Source organism: Mycteria americana, chromosome 4 (assembly GCF_035582795.1).
Source record: "Mycteria americana isolate JAX WOST 10 ecotype Jacksonville Zoo and Gardens chromosome 4, USCA_MyAme_1.0, whole genome shotgun sequence".
NCBI lineage: Eukaryota > Metazoa > Chordata > Aves > Ciconiiformes > Ciconiidae > Mycteria > Mycteria americana.
The window spans coordinates 86,652,654-86,670,536 of NC_134368.1; the positions used below are offsets into that span (position 1 = coordinate 86,652,654).

A 17,883-nucleotide genomic window follows, 5' to 3' on the forward strand; every position below is an offset into this window, starting at 1 on the left:
AAAGGAAAAACTGCAACATGAGCTCACATAGTTCAAACACAAGAGAAACCATATGGGGGAGACACTCATAAATGCTCTAGCCAAGACAGAAGCTGCAACCAAAGTGCAAAGCATACATCTTGGAAAAACAAACTGCATCAGTTCCAGTATTTCTTAGAAAAGGGCCTCTCCTATTTACAGTGAAACTATTATCAATGTCTTGAATGGAAGCCAGACCACGTCCCTAATCTGTAAATTCTAACAAAAGCATTATTTCCTGTAGCATTAACTGACCTCACATCATATTGAAAGCTAATTTACAGTTATTAAAACAAATTGAGGCTCATTCTCCATATATGATTACATAAAAAATAACAATCATGATAAAATTAATGTTCCAGAGTGAATCTGTACATGTGGATCATTCGATTAAACCTGAACCGTGTCTTGGGAGGGAATCATGACAATTGCTTTTTTCTTCCTCAAGCTTCTTTTATAATTCTAGTTACTTCCAAACCTTTTTCCCTGTGTAGCCCCCCTCTTTCCCCCCATGTCCTGCATTTTGCAGCCTCAAGCATAAACACCTCTACCCTACATAGGCAAAGAAAGTTCACTGTGTGTAAGATTCCTGCTGGCCCACACACCTAGGGGAGACAAATGAAATCAGAATACATGAATAAGTACCAGGCTCAAAGCTTTGCCTGAAGTGTTTTGCAAGATTCATCATACTCATCTGTTCTCTTCCTCCTGCGCTGATCAGCAGAACCCTTCCTCTTCCAGGCTGGAGGGGGAAAAAAAAAGAGCTTAGGTCAGGGAAAATGAAATATTGCTGTTACTGTGATGCCAAAAAGTGTTTACTAGGCAATGAAGGAAGCCTTAACCAGCTAGGCTGAGCATGCTTTTAACCGGTCCTTCCAAAGGATAAAAGCAACCAACTTGTCATGACAGCAACAAATTTTCAATTTAAAAATGGCCATAATTAGTTGCTTTCAGGCTAACATCTTGTATATATTCCAATATTTTGAAAACAAATTAAACTCTTGCCAGTCTTGACAGTTTCTAAACTAATGCATATACATACCCCCAGAAGAAACCTCCGAAACAAAGAACAATCTGTGCGCTTATATCCACAAAGAAGTGCAACAGACACATATGATAGCATAGTTATCATGTTGCTGTAGAAACCCCAGCAGAGTATTCTTTAACTTTGTGAGTGATTAAATACTAACTGTAATGCTGCAATAATAAATTTATCACAGCTGAGTGGAACTAAAATGAATACAGGTAATACCAAACACTGTAGGACCTGCTTTTCCTTAGCACTGGAGCTCTTTTGTTCTTATAAACAAAAGCTTACATTGATAAAGTTGCATTTTGCACCTTTTGAACAGTCTGGAGGATGCTAAAGGAAGGCAACTGGAGATACCTGGGATCCTGCATGGAAAGCAGAAAGCACACTCTTTCTTTCTCTATTAGACTCTAGTCACAATGCAAGGTTGTGGAAGTAACTGATGCGCTCACCAAGAAACCAGATTAACACTTCTCAGCCAAAAAATTAGAGAGGAAAAAAGATCCTACGGAGAGGTGAATCTACAGACTCCCGCTACAGACAAATTGCCAAATAAAGGGTGCGTGCTCTATCAGGCAGAGTTGGACTTTGCAAAATATGAACAGCATAGCTTAAAAACAGCGGTAAGTTAAAAAATAATAACTAACCCAAACTAACAACTGAACAATATGAGACAAAGAAGCAGAACGAACTGACAGCCGTCGTGGTAGAAAAAGGAAATCAGAGATGATCAGGTCACGCAGAACCCCGCAGTGGCTGGGAATAAGCAGATTACTATTCAGAGCACATGGGGCTGGGATAAAGCTAAACCCTCGAAGACACTTCTCTTCACGGCATTTGTTTGCAGCCCCTTTGTTCCCCGCAGACACGCCTGGGGCTCTCCCCATCCCTCTGCCTCCCCAGCCGCCGTGCGGGCCCGTTTTGTCCCTCTCTCCCCGAAGCTGCGCGCCCCCGCCCCGGGCCAGGCTTTGCCCGGGCTCCTTCTGCTCTTTGGGAGGCTGTCGGAGGGGTCGGGGGAGCCACGGCCGCGGGGGCCAGGGCGGAGAAGAAGGTGGCTGGTAGGGCAACCCCAAGTGCGAGAGAGAAGCGGGGCGGGGGGGAGCCTGCGCCGCTGCGGCGGGACCGCGGGCAGCGATGAACCGGGGGGCGGCCGGGAGGCACGGGGGCGGCGGGAGGGAGCCCCCGCGGCCGGGGTCCGGGGTCGCGGGCGGCGAGGCGGATGCGCGGCCCCCTCCGACCCCCGCCGGGGCTGCCGGGCGGCTGCCGCATGGGGCCGGGCGGCCGCACCGCTGCCCCCCGCGCTCGGGAGGGCCGCGGCAGGTAGCCGCCACCGCCGCCGCGGCGGCTGCGCGCCTCTCCGCGCCCGCTCGCCCTGCCCCCGCAGGCAGGGGAGCCGGGGGGAGGGCGGCAGGGGTGTGCGGCGTGGGGGATTAGTGGGACGCGGCGGCCCCGCCTTCCCCCTTCGCATCCCGGGCGCGATGAGAGGGGGAGATGGACCCGAGCCGGCGGGACTGGCACCATGACATTCACCGGCTTCGTGGTGGCGCTGGTCATCGGGACGATCCCCGGAGCCCGCGGGCTGGGGCAGGTCTCCGCCAGCCTCCCGGCCGCCCGCCGTCCGCAGGCGCCCGCCCCGGCCCCGCCGCCGCCCCCCGCCGGCTGCCCCGCCGGGGGCTTCGCCGCCACCCGGCGCCCCTGGCCGCCGGCAGCGCCCGCGCTCCCGCAGCGGGGGACGGCGGGCCGAGCGCCGCGGGGCCGCCGCAGCTCCTGCGCCCTGCCCGGCGGCGGCGGGCGGCCCGACTGCGCCCCCGGGGCCGACCGGGGCCGGCCGGAGCGGGGCCGCGCTGACTGCGAGCGAGGTGAGCGGAGCGGGGGCGCTGGGCCGGCGGGGCGCGGGCGAGCGGCCGCCGCGGGTGCGGGCTGGCGGCCGAGCGGCGTTGCGGGAGGGTGCGCGGTGGCTCTGCGGGACGGAGACCCGGGGCCGGGCGGCGGCGGTCTCGCCATCCCGCAGCCGGTCCCCCGTCGCTGGAGGGGTGAGGGAACGAGGGGACGGACGCCTTTTGCCGAAGCGACAGCAAAGGCTTTTCTGAGAGGGGAGTTTAAACTTCTGCATCAGCAGATGCCTCGGAAGGACGAAGGTCCTACCTGGTTTTATGCCGACGCTATTGTAATACTAGGTAAATCGCGTTAAGGAGCTGTGCCTAAGTATTCAGTAGGCTCAGTTAGCCAAGACTGGCATTCCCGTTTTGCCATCGGGCGCACTTCTCTGGGAAGCACTCCGTCTGCAGAAGTGAAGTGGCAGAAAGGAGAAGCCAAAGGATGCCTTGCTCTAAACGCGAACTGCTCACGTAGTATCTCTCTCTTTCTTTTCCCCCCACGTCTTGGGATAATGGGGTTTGCAAGTTAGCGCTGGTGCTTGAGGACATCTGCGAAGCCAGCCAAGCGACCTGTGCTTCCCCCCCATGCTCCTAGCTAAACTCTCAGTAGCTTCAGTGGAAGTTTTCAGTGCGTAAAGACTGAGCAGCAATTTCAGCATTCAGCCCTTGAGCAGTTGATCAGCTTTGCATTTCATCAGTGTTGGCGTTAAATATATTTATGTACAGTCTGGTTTTGAATGACTTCACATTTTCTCCTGCATCACTCTGGTATTATCTCCTACCTAAATAAGAATTATGTCCTATCGATATCTATACTAAAAATGATCAAGCATAATTGTTGCCATGAAAATAAAAATTCCCTTCTTTGTTGCCCTTCCTTTTACGTATTTTGTAGTATTGCAAGGTCAGCAAGGAAGTTGATCATTATTATTATTATTATTATTAATAATTTTGTTCTTGTGGAAGTTCGTATTGGGTTGGTTTTGTTTTTTTTTAATTAATTTACTTTCAGATCTCTGAAGAGGATTGTTATCTTCCTCTTCCAACAACAGCTCTAGAATGTGTGTGAAAAAAAGATGGTAATTTGAACAATGTGATAATTATACACATTGGTATAAAATATCACATGAAGAGCATATGGAGGCACCAAGGTTCATACTGATCATTTATACGTTAAAAAAAATGCAGCTTCCAAAGCTGTGTTTCAAGTCAAATGTTGTACTCCTTCAAGAAGATAGAATGATGTTATGCATTACAGATGTTTCCCTGGGAAGAATACCAGGCAGCTGATGCCACGGAGGAGAAAACAGATAACTAGACACAGATGAAAAAAAATCCAGAAGACTTCAGGCCCTTAAACTGGTCTCAGTTTGGGAAAGGGTCCCACAGTTGCTTCTTTGATTTAGCCCATCATATTTATAGCTTTTTTTCAGAATTCTTCAGTCTGGTTCCCAAAATACTTTGTGAGGACTTGGTCTAAGATGTTACAGCGAAGAAGAATGCGGTGTTTTATTGCTAAGAACCCAATCTTGCACTTACTAAAGTAAATTCCAGAATCCCCTGTAAGTTCAGCACGAATGTGATTTAAGTAAAAAAATGCCAAAAATGCTACGTGGTTTGGGTTTAGCTGTCTTCTTCAGTCTTTTCAGCATGCTGCTTTTTTTCCCCCAGACAAAGGAAATCCAGGTTAGCCCCTGTTAAGAGGGAGGACATAGCTACTGAACAACAGCCAATACCTTCTCATTGAAAGGTCATCTGCTTCTGTTGGACTCAGTGGTAAACCCTCAGTGACATCAACAGGGCAAACGTCTGTCCAAAAGCCTTTGTGGAGGCGATATGAAAGAATTTGAGAGTGTGTGAGATGGCTTAAGGTGGAACATGGAAATAAATCAAGCCATTTGCCCAGAAATAAACATTATTGTAACATTCGTCCTGAAGTATGTTCCTTTCTTACACGAAGCAAAGAACTGCACGTAAGGCAATGTTATGATGGAGTCTGTAGCTAGAGAAGGACAGACTATTCAGAGAGAAACTCGCTGCATCTGTTCCTTTGGTACATGTGCTAAGGAAGCCCATACTCGGTTATCAGGCACCTGCAATAACTAAATACAATACCATGTTCAAAGCCTTAACTGTGAATCTCCTGGCTTTTCTAGGTTAAATATTAAGACTTATCTGCAAAGTTAATTTGCTAAACTTTGTGCATGTGTATATATTAAACTGCTTTATATTTAAAAATTAATGATGAAAAATTAAAAAAAAATGCCTCTGCAATTACACTATGTGGCACCAGTCTAAAATCAGTTTTATAGTTTAAAATAATAGATTTTGGCATTTAATTTCCTTCCTTCTAAAATGAGAGATATCTGGGTAATATTATTTATTCATGCCTTGAAAGCAAGTAAACCAAATACAAATATATATAAATTATCATGATTAACCAAGGAAATCATAGAGGAAAATAAATGAGAGTACTCTGTACACAGAGCTGGCATAAGCCCAGCAGAATTTTGTATTTTAGTTACTGCTAGTAACAACTTACCTGTAGTATACTCATGCCTCAGAAAAGAGGTCTGCCTCAGTACCTAGAAGCAACTGTGGCCACACGATATTTATGTGGCATGTAGTTACAGTATTCTGCATGATATAGTGTTCATGCTATGTTGTTACATATCTAATTTAAAGCTCTTAGAGTAAAGTGGGTTAACTATTTTTCTTTATCTTACAAAGGGGAAGCAATACAAAAGAAGGTAAGCGTCTTTGCCAGAGGTCACACTACCAATCAGTGGCAGAACTGGAGATAAAACACACGTCTCCAGAATGGCCAGATTGTAGAGTCTTTCCATTTAAATTGCTTTTATCACAGGGTAATTCCACTAATGCCAATCAAATAATGCTTCACTAAACTTCTGAGAGAGAAGAATCAAGCCTGAGGCTCATAGTCTAAACACTAGATTATTCTCCCTACCTGTTACACTACAGTCCAGGCAGTTGATGGAAGGTCTTTTGGGGTTTTGGGTTTTTTAATAGCATAGGGTTAAATTAAAAAAAAAGATGAAAAATTAAATATTAATGTCTATATTTTCCTTCTAAGAAGCAGCTCTTCTGGAACCATTCTTATTGCGGCTGCACAGCACGAGACCCCTCATTTTCTGCAGCTCTCTACCACATGAGACAACTGCAGTCCTTTAGAGCCCGTTACATTCCACTTCAGTTTATTTTTTCAGAGCCTTAAACCATTGATCGTTGACATGATGAATCTCACTGCTGCAGAGGAACCAATTCAGCACATTACACACTCAATACATACAATATTTATGAAACTTCTAATACAAGCATCCTTGAGTATGCAATACTGCTATCTTCTAAAGTTCTCAAGGTAGTTCTTAAAAAGTAGTTCTGATGCATGCACCCTTTTTTCAAGGTTAAAAGACCAGGAGAAAATAGTTATAATTTTAGACTAAGAGCAGTGCTCAGGAAAGTGATGAACACTTTGATCGCAGTGAGCGATTCATTGATCGCAGTGAGCATCATCCATAGTTTTGCTGAAGTCAACAGGATTAATTTCTTTGATTTTAGCCAGGCCTGATCCTGGAAGGGAAGAGAAGTTCCATTGATTTGAACGGGTGTTAGATTTGACCTATACTACAGGTAGCTTTTTACAAGTACCTCATGCAAACCAATGAATTGGTTTAATCTGAAACTGGGATAGACTCTTTTATATGTATTATGAATCAGCCACTAGTGTTCTGAAATACTGCGACTTGTAATGTGGTTACATGGGATATAGAGCATGTAGCAATGGGAGACCCTCATGCTTTACGTCAATTTGGACTTACCTAATTGACTTCAAGGCAACAGAGATGAATTATCAGTGCAGGACCTTTCTGTGGCACTATCCCATGTTGGAACACCTTGCAAAATGAAAGCAGAAATAAAAATATTTGCTGTTTTTACAGATTTCCAAAATTCAAAATCCTTCTTTTGCTTTAAACTTGCAATTTCAGAGCACTCAGCACAGGCAACTTCTACTTCTGATTCCTCTTTTCCAAATGTACATTTACAGCCAAAATACAAACCTTTGGACACAGGTGTTTGCAAAGAAACTACTGGCACACCTTTAGACAACACCATAAACCCCACATGTACAGCAGAAGTAGAAGCAATTCCCATTCTATGTGCAATTCAGCCACACAGAGTAACAATGCTTGTTCTCAGTGAAATGTAGAAAATAGGGTTTGAAGTTACCCAGCATCTCTGGACGTGAGAATGGTACAGGAAAGAGGCCAAGCACAACAGCACAATTCCTTTGAAGCTCTTCTGCTTTTTGGAGTTAATTAAAAGTTGGCTGAGAGGTTTTCCTCTCCCTTTTTTCCTGTGTGTCTCATCTTGAGCCTATATGGCAGGTGTTGCAGAGCAAGTCTCAGCAGCACCCACTGGATACCCTTACTTCCTTGCATTTGCAAGTATAACTTAATCTCTTTTAAACAGTGATAGCAGATAGGAAAGACTCTGACTTGGGCAGATACCAGGGCAACTAAAATTACCAGACTGTATGTAAACAACATGAATCGACTGTCAGTAACCTTGGCTAGGATGTAATTAGAAGAAATGCATACATATTTTTCGAGTGTATATAAATGAAGGCGTTTCTGTCATGACAATAGATTTGTATTCTTCAATACAGGGCTGAATTAAGTCCGACGTAAGACTATGGTATGTGTCCTAGAGCTGCCTGGTAGGCCCGCTTTGTGGTCCTGTGCCCTTGTTTCTAACTCTTGTGGGGTCAGTTCACCTCTCCTCATCCTTCCTCTTCCTGACCAGTGCTGAGGAAGGCATTGGGAGCCATGGGCAGGATCACCGTACTCATGTTCCCTGCTGTTGAGCTTGCTGTTGAGGCAGTGAAGGTTTGATAAGCACTTTAAGCAGAGGCTTGACACTGTATTGAGCTGGTGGAGAGGGGAGAGAGTGTGAGTTTCTCAGAGCATTGCATAAAAGCCAGAGTAGATATTACTGCATTAGCTCTACTCCCAACATGTTTAGTTTTCTTCAGCAACTAAAAGAGCTGAAAACTTATAGCTTAAAAAATAGAGACTTTCTGATGTGCAAAAGTTATCTCTTGTGCTATCTTTTGCTCTGTGTACGTGAATTCCCACTGTTGTCATTGGGGATGCTGTAAATACAGAAAGATGAGTGAGCCAAATTCTGCCATGGAGACCTTAGAAGAGAATTTATTCTTCAAGTACTCCCTTATTCAAATATTTGAATAGAAATATTGTGTAATGTGTACTCAGGAAACACTGTATTGATTTCAGTAGGTGTCATGCAGCGCTGTAAGCAATCATGTACAAAAATAAACTTATTTTTGGAGATGACATCTTCAAAATTGCTTTCTGGTATGTCAGGAATCACTTTGCTATGACTGCAGTTGATGTTTCAAGTGAAAATAATAGTCTATACAAAAGCCTGGTGAAGAGCAGAAATAAACAAAGTTCCAGGCTCTGTCTGCATGTGACAGAAAAACATGAAGAGAAAAATTATAAAGACAGATAAACAATGTGCAACATGCCTACAGTATTGTTATAATTAACTCATTAATAATCCTCTATTCGGAATGATAGCTCACTCTGTAACATGAGTTGAATAAATTTTGTTTGTAATTTACTGCACAGTAAGTTACTGCTGAGAAAGTAAATAGGAGGCAGAAAGGAACACACAAAACCAAGTATGAGGTTAATTAATTCCTCGAGTTATTTGGCAGTCATTTGGCTTCACGGTTTTATAAAATATACTGAACTAAATTAAAACCAGGACACAATCTGAGTGAAAGCTGAGAAGAAAAAGTGGACCTACCTATTATTATTATTATTATTTACACATACATGAACACATATACAATGAAATGCAGGCACAAACATTGACTGATTTATCTCATTGCTAAAACCCCTGCAAACTGGATGGTGTAGCTTCTCATTTTAAATAGATCACTGAACAGAGGCAGATGGATTAACTGAGATTTCAGGCAACACTAATGCATACAATTAGGCTATGTTTGATAATTTAGCAGAAATGCACTCTTTCTTGTTGAATTACTGCTCTGTTATGACTCTTTGTTCTGCTTCTGTAGAGCTATACCTATGACCAGCTTTTTCCCATCTTTACCAGTGGCACTTGGCTACCTTCAGCAGCAGATCCATCTGGCATCTCAAGTAAAACTACTGTAATAAAAAAAATGCAAAATCTGTTAATTTTCTTGGATTTGTGTGTTCTGTAGCTCTCAAGAAGCAGACTTTTTTTCCCACTTCTTTTGGACAATTCCTCATGTTTTTAGCTTGTTTTGTCTGAGAATTTGGTAAAGGCCACTCATGAATTAATAGAACTACATCCAGTGTTTTTCTGTCTGAGAAGAAGTATGAACAAATGCATTCTTTGGCTAAAATAAACTGCTGACATCCATGACATGCATAATGTTACATGGGTCAGAGCAAAAGCTATGCAATCCATGTCATTGCTTTGTGATTCCCTTAAGTTGGATGGAATTATGTGGAAGATAAAAGTATAGCACTTACTTATATATATACACACTTTTTGCTCATTTGGGTAGAGATAACCACATTTAAATAATTATGTCTAGTCTATACATACATTTTTTTGTTAGATCTTTAACTAAGTTGTAGCATCAGAAGGATCAGAAATGTAATGTAATTTCAGTATAAGAAGCAAAATGTTTTCCTCATGTGAAAACCAAGCTTATCTCCTTTTGTATATCACTGTGTAAGAATGTTAGATGTGCCAGAGTGCTTCTTAGAAGCAGCTCACCCAAAGAGCACAAAGATGGTAATACATGACACAGGAACTCTCTCCGCAGAGGGAAAATCAGGTTTGGAGTCTTTTTTGTGGGATACATTAATTGAGCAATGGAATATCTTGGAGGCTTAATTTTTTTATTTTTTAACTAGGGTCAGTGAGACTCCAGGGTGGCAAGAATGAGTTTGAAGGTACAGTGGAGGTTTATTTGAATGGAATCTGGGGAACAATCTGTGGGAGCCATTGGGACAATAATGATGCAACAGTCATATGTCGACAGCTTGCACTTGGGTAAGTTTCAGTCCGAGTAAAAATCAGTCAACTTGTTCTAATGGTGTTTCAGTATAAAGGACAATCTAATTTGCAAATCCTGAGGGCTTTTTGTGTTTGATGATTGTTTTTTTCTGTTTGAAAGTTGTTGAATGCTGAAGTTGTTCTTCCCAGAATCTTTTGCTTCCTTCAGTTGCGTTGTACTTCAAAGAGGTTGCTGTGACAAATCAGTATTTCATTTGAAAGCTGCATATGGGATCTGGAGAGGAGCAGACCAGGGTAGATGCTTTGCTTTCAAAGTGAAAAGTGTGAAGAGGTCAGAAAAGCTTAGGGCAAACAAAACCTGCTTTACTAGACATACAGGAGATGTCCACAAGGGCAGAAATATGAGGTCTGATCCTGATCTCACTTATGTGTCCATTAAGAACAGCTCCAATGAGGTTACTGAATGAATAAAAACGTAAATGTGGCCAAGAATTAGACTCTACATGGGCTCCTAATCATAGGAAAATTCTTGGTTCTCAGGAGCATGGGGTTACCCTGGTAATCATCCATTCTATCCTGCCAAAAAACATCTGGGACTCATCCTAGGTTTTTGGAAAATGTGGTATTTTTGTTGTGCATATCTTCATCTAGCTAGATAATCTGTATGGTTTACTTTCAGAGTTGCACATTGATAACAAAACCCAAAACCAGACAAGTTTTGTAGCTTTACATTTTCATGGAAACATTTTACAGAGTTATAGTAATATAGGACAGGTTGAAAGTCCCTGCATTGTCCTCATTGACCACTACTTCCCACTGCTTTCAGAATGGAGTTAATCAACAGGACACTTTAACATAATTTCGTCATTAAACTCTAGATAATGCCTGTAGTGATACTGCAGTTGCAATAGTAAGATGAAACTGAGGTAACGAAGAAAAAGCCCATACCAAAAGGGAGTTTAAAAAATAAAATGCAATTTCAGCTTCTAAAAAATCAATGCTGTTCAAGCTAGCAACCAAATTACTTGAATATTCCCCTTTAGCACCCCATTCAGTTTGCCCTTCTTCAGTAAGCCACAAAGTACAGCTGGCTTTATTGCCTTTCTAACATTTCTTTCAGTCACATACCAAAGTAGTGATTTGGTTTGCTACAAGCAGTAAGGGGCTTTTATAGCATACTTGCACTGTGACATTCCTAACGATTATTCCACTTTTTAAGACTGCTAGCCACAACTAAATCTAAGCTGTTTTATAATGTTCAATACTAATCTGGACACACCATGCCAACTTATAAAAATATGAGGATTAGATGAGATAAAAGTTCAGCCATCTGGGGGCTGTGATTTTGCTTATGACTTCAGCTGTCTACGTGCAATGTCTCCTTTCCTCATTTTCATGTAAGTTCTTTTTGCCTTCCACACCTTAAACATTTCAGTTGAACAAGACCGCTATTAGCAGAAGTAGTTCAGTGATATGGGTGAATGGTTTGGTCTTTTCAACAGAAATGGCTTAAATCTGAATCTAGGCCAAAAAGCCCCAAGCAAACAGTAGTTGACAGTTTCTGTTATCATGAGTGTTTGGCAGAAATTTGGATCTATATACCACAAGGTGAACTCACTAGGTATTATTGGTGCTTTTCAGGTGCTTCCATCCATCTGTTCCTTTGATTTTACAGTATTTGGGCTTTGTTTTTAATTTAATTTTATTGGGCATTATATGGAAGAAAAGATGGCTCAATAATAGTCGCTGTAGATGCAGTGGAAGGAAAGGAAGCTGTTTATAAACGTTCTGGATGGATGGGAATGGCTGAATAGAGAATAATGGACACGGGCCTGATCTAATGGAGTACGAGGTGGTTTCACTGCCCCATGGTCACAACCATATTATATGACATGTATGGGCAGAGCGCTGGTACGTTTTAATGGAGTAAAGGAGAGGATAACGGTGAAAGGCCCATTAGCATTACCTGTCCTGGAAGTATAACTGCAGTGGGACGTAGATTCACCTGTGGACTGTGTGTTGATTCTTGTAGTTAAGAACTGGGAGAACAGGAATGTAGCTGGCCCTGCAGCAACACAGGCCACTGTACTAAAATATCCCACAACAAAATGGTGAGAACTGGGTCACATCTGTTACTTTTCTTTGTGCAGAAGACAATGCTGAACTGTATGAAAATGTGATGAATTTACACTGCTGAAGAAAGCCCTTTCTTTTCTCCTCCAAGATTTATATATGAGAAAACGTTCCGCTTCCCCTCCTCCCACTCTAATGTCCTATCCTGATTACTTTTCTTACAGTGAAAAAGGTACAGCAAAACACATACCATTTTCTGGACTGGGCCTTATTCCTGTTTACTGGAGTGAAGTGCGTTGTCGTGGTGATGAAGAAAATATACTGTTATGTGAAAAAGACACCTGGCAGGATGGAACATGTCCTCAAAAAATGGCAGCTGCTGTCACATGTAGCTCTTCCCTGGGTAAAAAAAATACATATGGTTTGGTTAACTCCTTTACCTTATTTAAATAGAAGTAGTAATAATTACTCATCATTAAATTAGAAAAAAATATTAAGACTTCTTGGAACAGGAAATTAAACAGATTGACTCATTGCACCATTAACTGTTTCAAATCCCTCTATGCTGTGCAAGCAGCAACTAGCTGAACCACTTTTTACCTTTCCATAATCAACAAGCAAATTATTGCTTTGCGACGTAGGTTGTGAGAAAGGGTGAAGCAGTGAGAACCTCTGGCTGTAAAAGCAGGATTGTCTCCCCCCACATTTTTTTAAACATTATTTATTTATCCATTTATTTACTCAGAGGTTGTCTTTGGTAGCTACGTATGCTACATGTCAATTTGTTAGCTTTTCTTGAACAGAAGGGAGGAGCAGCGATTTCACAAACAGGCTATGCCTTCTCCTTTGGTACAGAAGTGTTGGGATCACGTTCCTTACTGTGAACGTGGATGACATCGCACGAGGAACTGTAAAGTTTTTGCCCTATTCTGCGTACATTTAAAACAGGTCCAAGTCTTCCTAGCTGAAGATTGCTACCTCACACATCACTCACACAAGTCAAAATGATATTGTTAGGAAAAAAAGTATTATTAGTGTTTTTAAAATATTTCAGATTATTTTAATCAATGTGCTAAAGAGCAACTAAATGGGCAATTATGCCATCAGACGTAAGATATTGCTGACCTTGAGGAAGGCTAGGCTGGCAATGCTGAGGAGCTGGCAACGGCAATCTCTTCAGTTTAACCAAAACCATGTATGGCTGCAGCCAGTTCTGTGCTGCCTTTCCTCTCCTACTTACATCCCTATCCAAAGGCAGATGCATTTTTGTCCTAAAGCTCCACTATTCATGAGGAATATTTTGATAAATGACTTTTAAAAAATCATTTTGGTCTTAATTTAGAAAACTACAGTGTAGAGGGAAGGGAGGATCTTTTTAAGCTAGGAGACAAGTCAAAGGACCAAAGCAAGAGAAACAGTTTTGCCTAAAGAAACTGAAAACTAGAAATTTGCAAATTATATTTTTAGGTCATAAGGTTTTTCTTCTGTTTACGGACATTTTCACCAGAGAACTTCGTTTTGTTTAGATAAATTTATTAAAGGACTGTTGTCTGTTTCAATAATGCTGAAAGGAAGTTTATCAGTAATTTAGAGTCCAGGATATCTGAAATTAATCAAACTGATCCTGAGATTCGGCAGACTTAGATGAAGCTTTCACGTTTTGCATGTTCTACTGCAACTAGCCTTTTTAAATAATTACAAAAAAACAGATTTCATACCAGTGAAATAGTAAGATGAAATTGCAGAAATGCCCTCAATTTTCTTTTCTGAAGTCAAGAAATAGATGAAATAGTAGCATTAATTGGTTGGATGGCCTACACAAAAATTAATCACATTTTAAATCATTCAGATGTTAGCTATGGTGAAACTTTAAAATAACCTTATAAATACTAGAGCGATTATTTTTTCTATATAGTTTTAAGCTGTTTCCATTATTATAACTTTATGCAGAAGTGATGCTTTCACGACAATTTCTTGCTGGACCAGAAAAGGGCTAATGATTTGAAAAGACCAAAAATCAAACCATATCTCAGAACAGGAAGGGAACAATACTTACACAATTAAAGCGAGACTTCACAGTCAATGAGATTTCACTGCTCTGACTGGAATTACCAAAGTAATGAGAAAACATGAGGATGAATTTCTAATTCTGTGGCAATGGAAGAATTTTTGCCTCTTACTTCAGATTTTACCCTCTAGGACCAAGCCTATACAAAGCCAATTTTGCTCTTACTGGTAGAAATGCAGCCCTACTGACTGATTGTAGTATTTGGCCTTACAGCCCTAAGTATCTGTGAACGCTTTGACACTTAAGTAATTCAAGATCAGTATGGTTACTTGTCTGTATAATATTCTTCAGCTAGTGAGAGTGGAGCTTAGGGGAACTCATTTCTAAGAAAGAAGTTTAATTTCATGTTTTCCATCTAACTAGAAGAAATAAAGTGTGGTTCTTGAGCGATGTCAGAGAAACCATTAAGGCATCTTCTTTTTTTCTTTACTATCAGGATAACATTGTGGGAAAGAAATAACCTTTTCCTATATTCTGTGTTTGATCACAGCCCCTGTCTTTACTCCGATCCGGCTGGCTGGTGGGAACAACGCTCACGAAGGAAGAGTAGAAGTCTACCATGCTGGCCAGTGGGGGACTGTCTGTGATGATCAGTGGGATGATGCAGATGCTGAAGTTGTCTGTCGGCAGCTTGGCCTTGGGTTTGTTTTTCTACATATTTTCTACTCCAACGGCAAAGCAGGAGAGTTAGTCAGATACATAGCCTGGAGTTGTCAAAAGATGCTCCTTTAAAATCGCACTAATACTTTGAAGCAGTAACTAAGTTTATTTATAGAAGGTTCAGGCACAGTGCCATTACTTTCAATTCCCTGGAACTTTGATTTATAGGCTCCAGTTCTCAGTGTCATATGATACGGGCAATTTTGTCTGTAGGACAGACAAAGGATGTGTCTCAGAATAAATGCTGACTTTTTAGTGAAAACTCACTACAATTTCAGTAAAGTTTCAATCAGAAACCGTAGGTGAAGAAAAGGAAGTTGCTTTGACTGTTAAAATCCTTACATCCATTTTACTGAAGAGTCTAACAGTCTCCTTGCTTTGGAGTAAGAGCACTGCTTTGTCAGAACGGATACGTTTTTTGGCATGCCTGTGAGAATCTCTCAAGATTTGTTTAAGTCACGAGTCTCTGAAGATTGCCAGTTTGCATATACTGAGTAGAGATCTGTTTGAAGTTTTGACAGTTAAGCTTGTCAGCGATTCTGTCTGAACTAAGCATGGTCCATAATATAGTCACAGCAGCAGAACAGGATTTTCTTGCTCCTCTTCTGAACAGCCGGGGGTGATTTTGATACCACACAGAAGATAAGTATTCAGTATTTGAGGAAAGATGCTGCAGAAGTGGGAGGCAAAGAGGAGAACTGCTGGATCAGAGAGGAAGGAGATGGGGACAATTGGTATGAAAGGCCAGATGGGTTGAAGAGGGAAAGAACTAGGAGCAAGATGAAGAGAAGATACTAAGATGTAAACCCAAGGAGAAGGGGATTATGTCTGAGACAGACTGGATGAGAACTAAGCAGGTCAGTGCAGAGGAGACTGGAACAGAACTCATCTGTTCAACCCTGCTGGGATTATGACGAATTAAAAGAAGTGGCATTGAAGGTAGCGAGCTTTGTGGCATTAATGGGTGGCCCCAGAGTGTACTTATTTTGTAACGTGAAACTGAGGTCTCGGACTGCAGGTGCCATCCCAATTAGCTCAAAAGGATGAGAACTGTGCAGTACTTACAAGGCTTCTAGATCTCCTGGTGAGCCACGTGGGAATCAACATGCTCCTCTGGCAGCAGATTTTCATTCTTCCTCAGTTTATTTTATGCTATATTTCTACATTCCTGTACATTTTCAATTGGGAATACCTAACACAAAGTCTATCTTCTTGCAGGCCTTCTCTGCTTTTGAATTGAGCTACTATTAAGTTTGGGGAGTTACTAAGCTATGCTTTACTTTTCTGTATACTAATGACAAATGTCATGCTCTTAACCTGCCTCCTTACTGATTACACTAAAACATTTGATTACTTATATTTAATGTTCAGAAACTGTAGTTCTGAGATGCTTCTAACTCGATTCACTTTTCTGAGTAAATAAATTGTATTAAGATGGTGCTAAGTCTTTTTGAGATGTCTAGAGATTTACAGAATTTCTCAAATAATCAAGATGTCTTGACAGATGTGCTCATTACTGTGAAGTGAAATTTTACCAACAGTGGCAGTAGACCAGTTATGAAGTAATAAAAGTAATCTAAATTTGCATACTGTTAATCCATCTGGAAATGTGCCACAAATTGGAAAAGTAAAGCATCTCAGTAAGCAGCTTCTCACACCCTTTCAACTTTTCTGTTGCACTCCTATAAAACTTCAGAATATTAATCTACCATTAATAGGTGAAAAAATAATGATAATTTATTTTATTAATTGGTTTCATAAATACTTTTTGCTTGATACAAATTGCCCTTGTTGTAGTGATGGGAAGTGTTGCCTCTGCTTTATTGGAACTCCAGAGAATCTTACTAGATTATGGTATGATTTGTTTTCAGCATTCAGAGTAGCCAAGCATTCTCAATTTGATTCCTGCCAGCTTCTTAATGAATAAGGATTTTTTTTCTAACATTTTCTATACATCTGTACTAGCATCAGAATTAAAAAAGTAGAAGAAATGGAAGCTATGTACGAGAATTTTCTTTTCATGTAAAGTTTGTATATATGCAAATACTACTCAATAAACTTAAATGAAGATAATTTATCTTATACATATAAATGTTCCAAAGTACAATCGTCTTAAAAACTACCAGTAAACCAGGCTTTCTGTAAGAAGCCTATAATATATTTAGGGTAATATTAATAAAAATAGGTATTCTGAAAGTAGGCTCTTCAGTCCACATTTATTCAATTCTACAAAAATAGCCTGAAGTGCTGAGAACTCACAGAGCCTATCTTGGTACATCAGAAAGATATGCTGGAAAACCAAGACATTTTTATTTACTTAGATGCTTAAATATAAATGGGATACACTAAGAGTAATACTTATTTCAAATCTAGGTATCTCATGGATTATATTTTCTTAGTTGTCATTCTATATAGTCATTCACAATTTCAACCAGTTCGAAAAGCAGCTCTTTATACAAGAGATGGAGGACTTGGCTCTTTTTCCCATTACTAGCACTGCAAAATACAAGTGTTCAGTAAATTAATGCTACATATAAAAATGCATCATTACTTAACAAACTAAATGAAAGAATATTAAGGGCAATCAGGAAATGTTTGCAAATTTCATGGAAAAAATGTAATTTCCGATCTATTATAATTCTTCTTGTCATTGCTGAAGGAAAAAAATTAGACCAAGATATCTGTTACTATATTATTTGGAATTAGGAAGGTAATTCGGAAGAAAAGGTAATGTCTAATTCAAAATCTCTCTCAAACATAAGGTACTAACTTCAGACTGAAGCTATGTGTTTTGCTAAAATGTTGCCTGCTGAGTGTTTGAGGATATTTTTGGTTTGTTTACCTGCTTCTTTGAAGCAATCGCAGATTATAACTCTTCTCCCTGCTGAGTAAATAAGACCGGCTTTTTGCTATTTTCCATGTTCTCCACCACTTGAAGAAGGCATCTGGTCATCAAAGAAACAGTCTGAAAATTAACAGTGCATTTTCAAGATTAGTGAAGCACATTAGCTTGAAAATATTAGAAACAAATTGATTTTAAACAAAATGAAAATGCAAAACATATATTATTTAATTTACCTTTCTTGTGTGTGCTT

General features: G+C 40.8%; 1 protein-coding gene and 1 long non-coding RNA gene across 3 annotated transcripts in view; one reads left to right on the plus strand and one right to left on the minus strand.

Moving 5' to 3' along the window:
* Positions 1-661: 661 nt before the first annotated feature.
* Positions 662-17,883, minus strand: part of LOC142409534 (uncharacterized) — a 32,190-nt gene continuing 14,968 nt past the window's right edge. The window contains exons 2-5 of one of the 2 annotated variants that reach the window (XR_012775677.1): positions 17,631-17,753; positions 12,311-12,459; positions 6,765-6,839; positions 662-760 (exon numbers count right to left, since the gene is read on the minus strand). This is a non-coding gene — a long non-coding RNA (uncharacterized LOC142409534). Of the gene's footprint in view, positions 761-5,200; positions 6,193-6,764; positions 6,840-12,310; positions 12,460-17,630; positions 17,754-17,883 lie in introns of those variants that run through there. The other variant, XR_012775676.1, reaches the window with a different exon arrangement.
* The window catches only part of PRSS12 (serine protease 12), a 44,164-nt gene continuing 28,740 nt past the window's right edge, over positions 2,460-17,883 (plus strand). The window contains exons 1-4 of the mRNA XM_075501188.1: positions 2,460-2,907; positions 9,885-10,023; positions 12,285-12,463; positions 14,619-14,769. Coding sequence (XP_075357303.1) covers positions 2,568-2,907; positions 9,885-10,023; positions 12,285-12,463; positions 14,619-14,769 — 809 coding nt within the window. The 5' untranslated portion in view covers positions 2,460-2,567. The remainder of the gene's footprint in view (positions 2,908-9,884; positions 10,024-12,284; positions 12,464-14,618; positions 14,770-17,883) is intronic.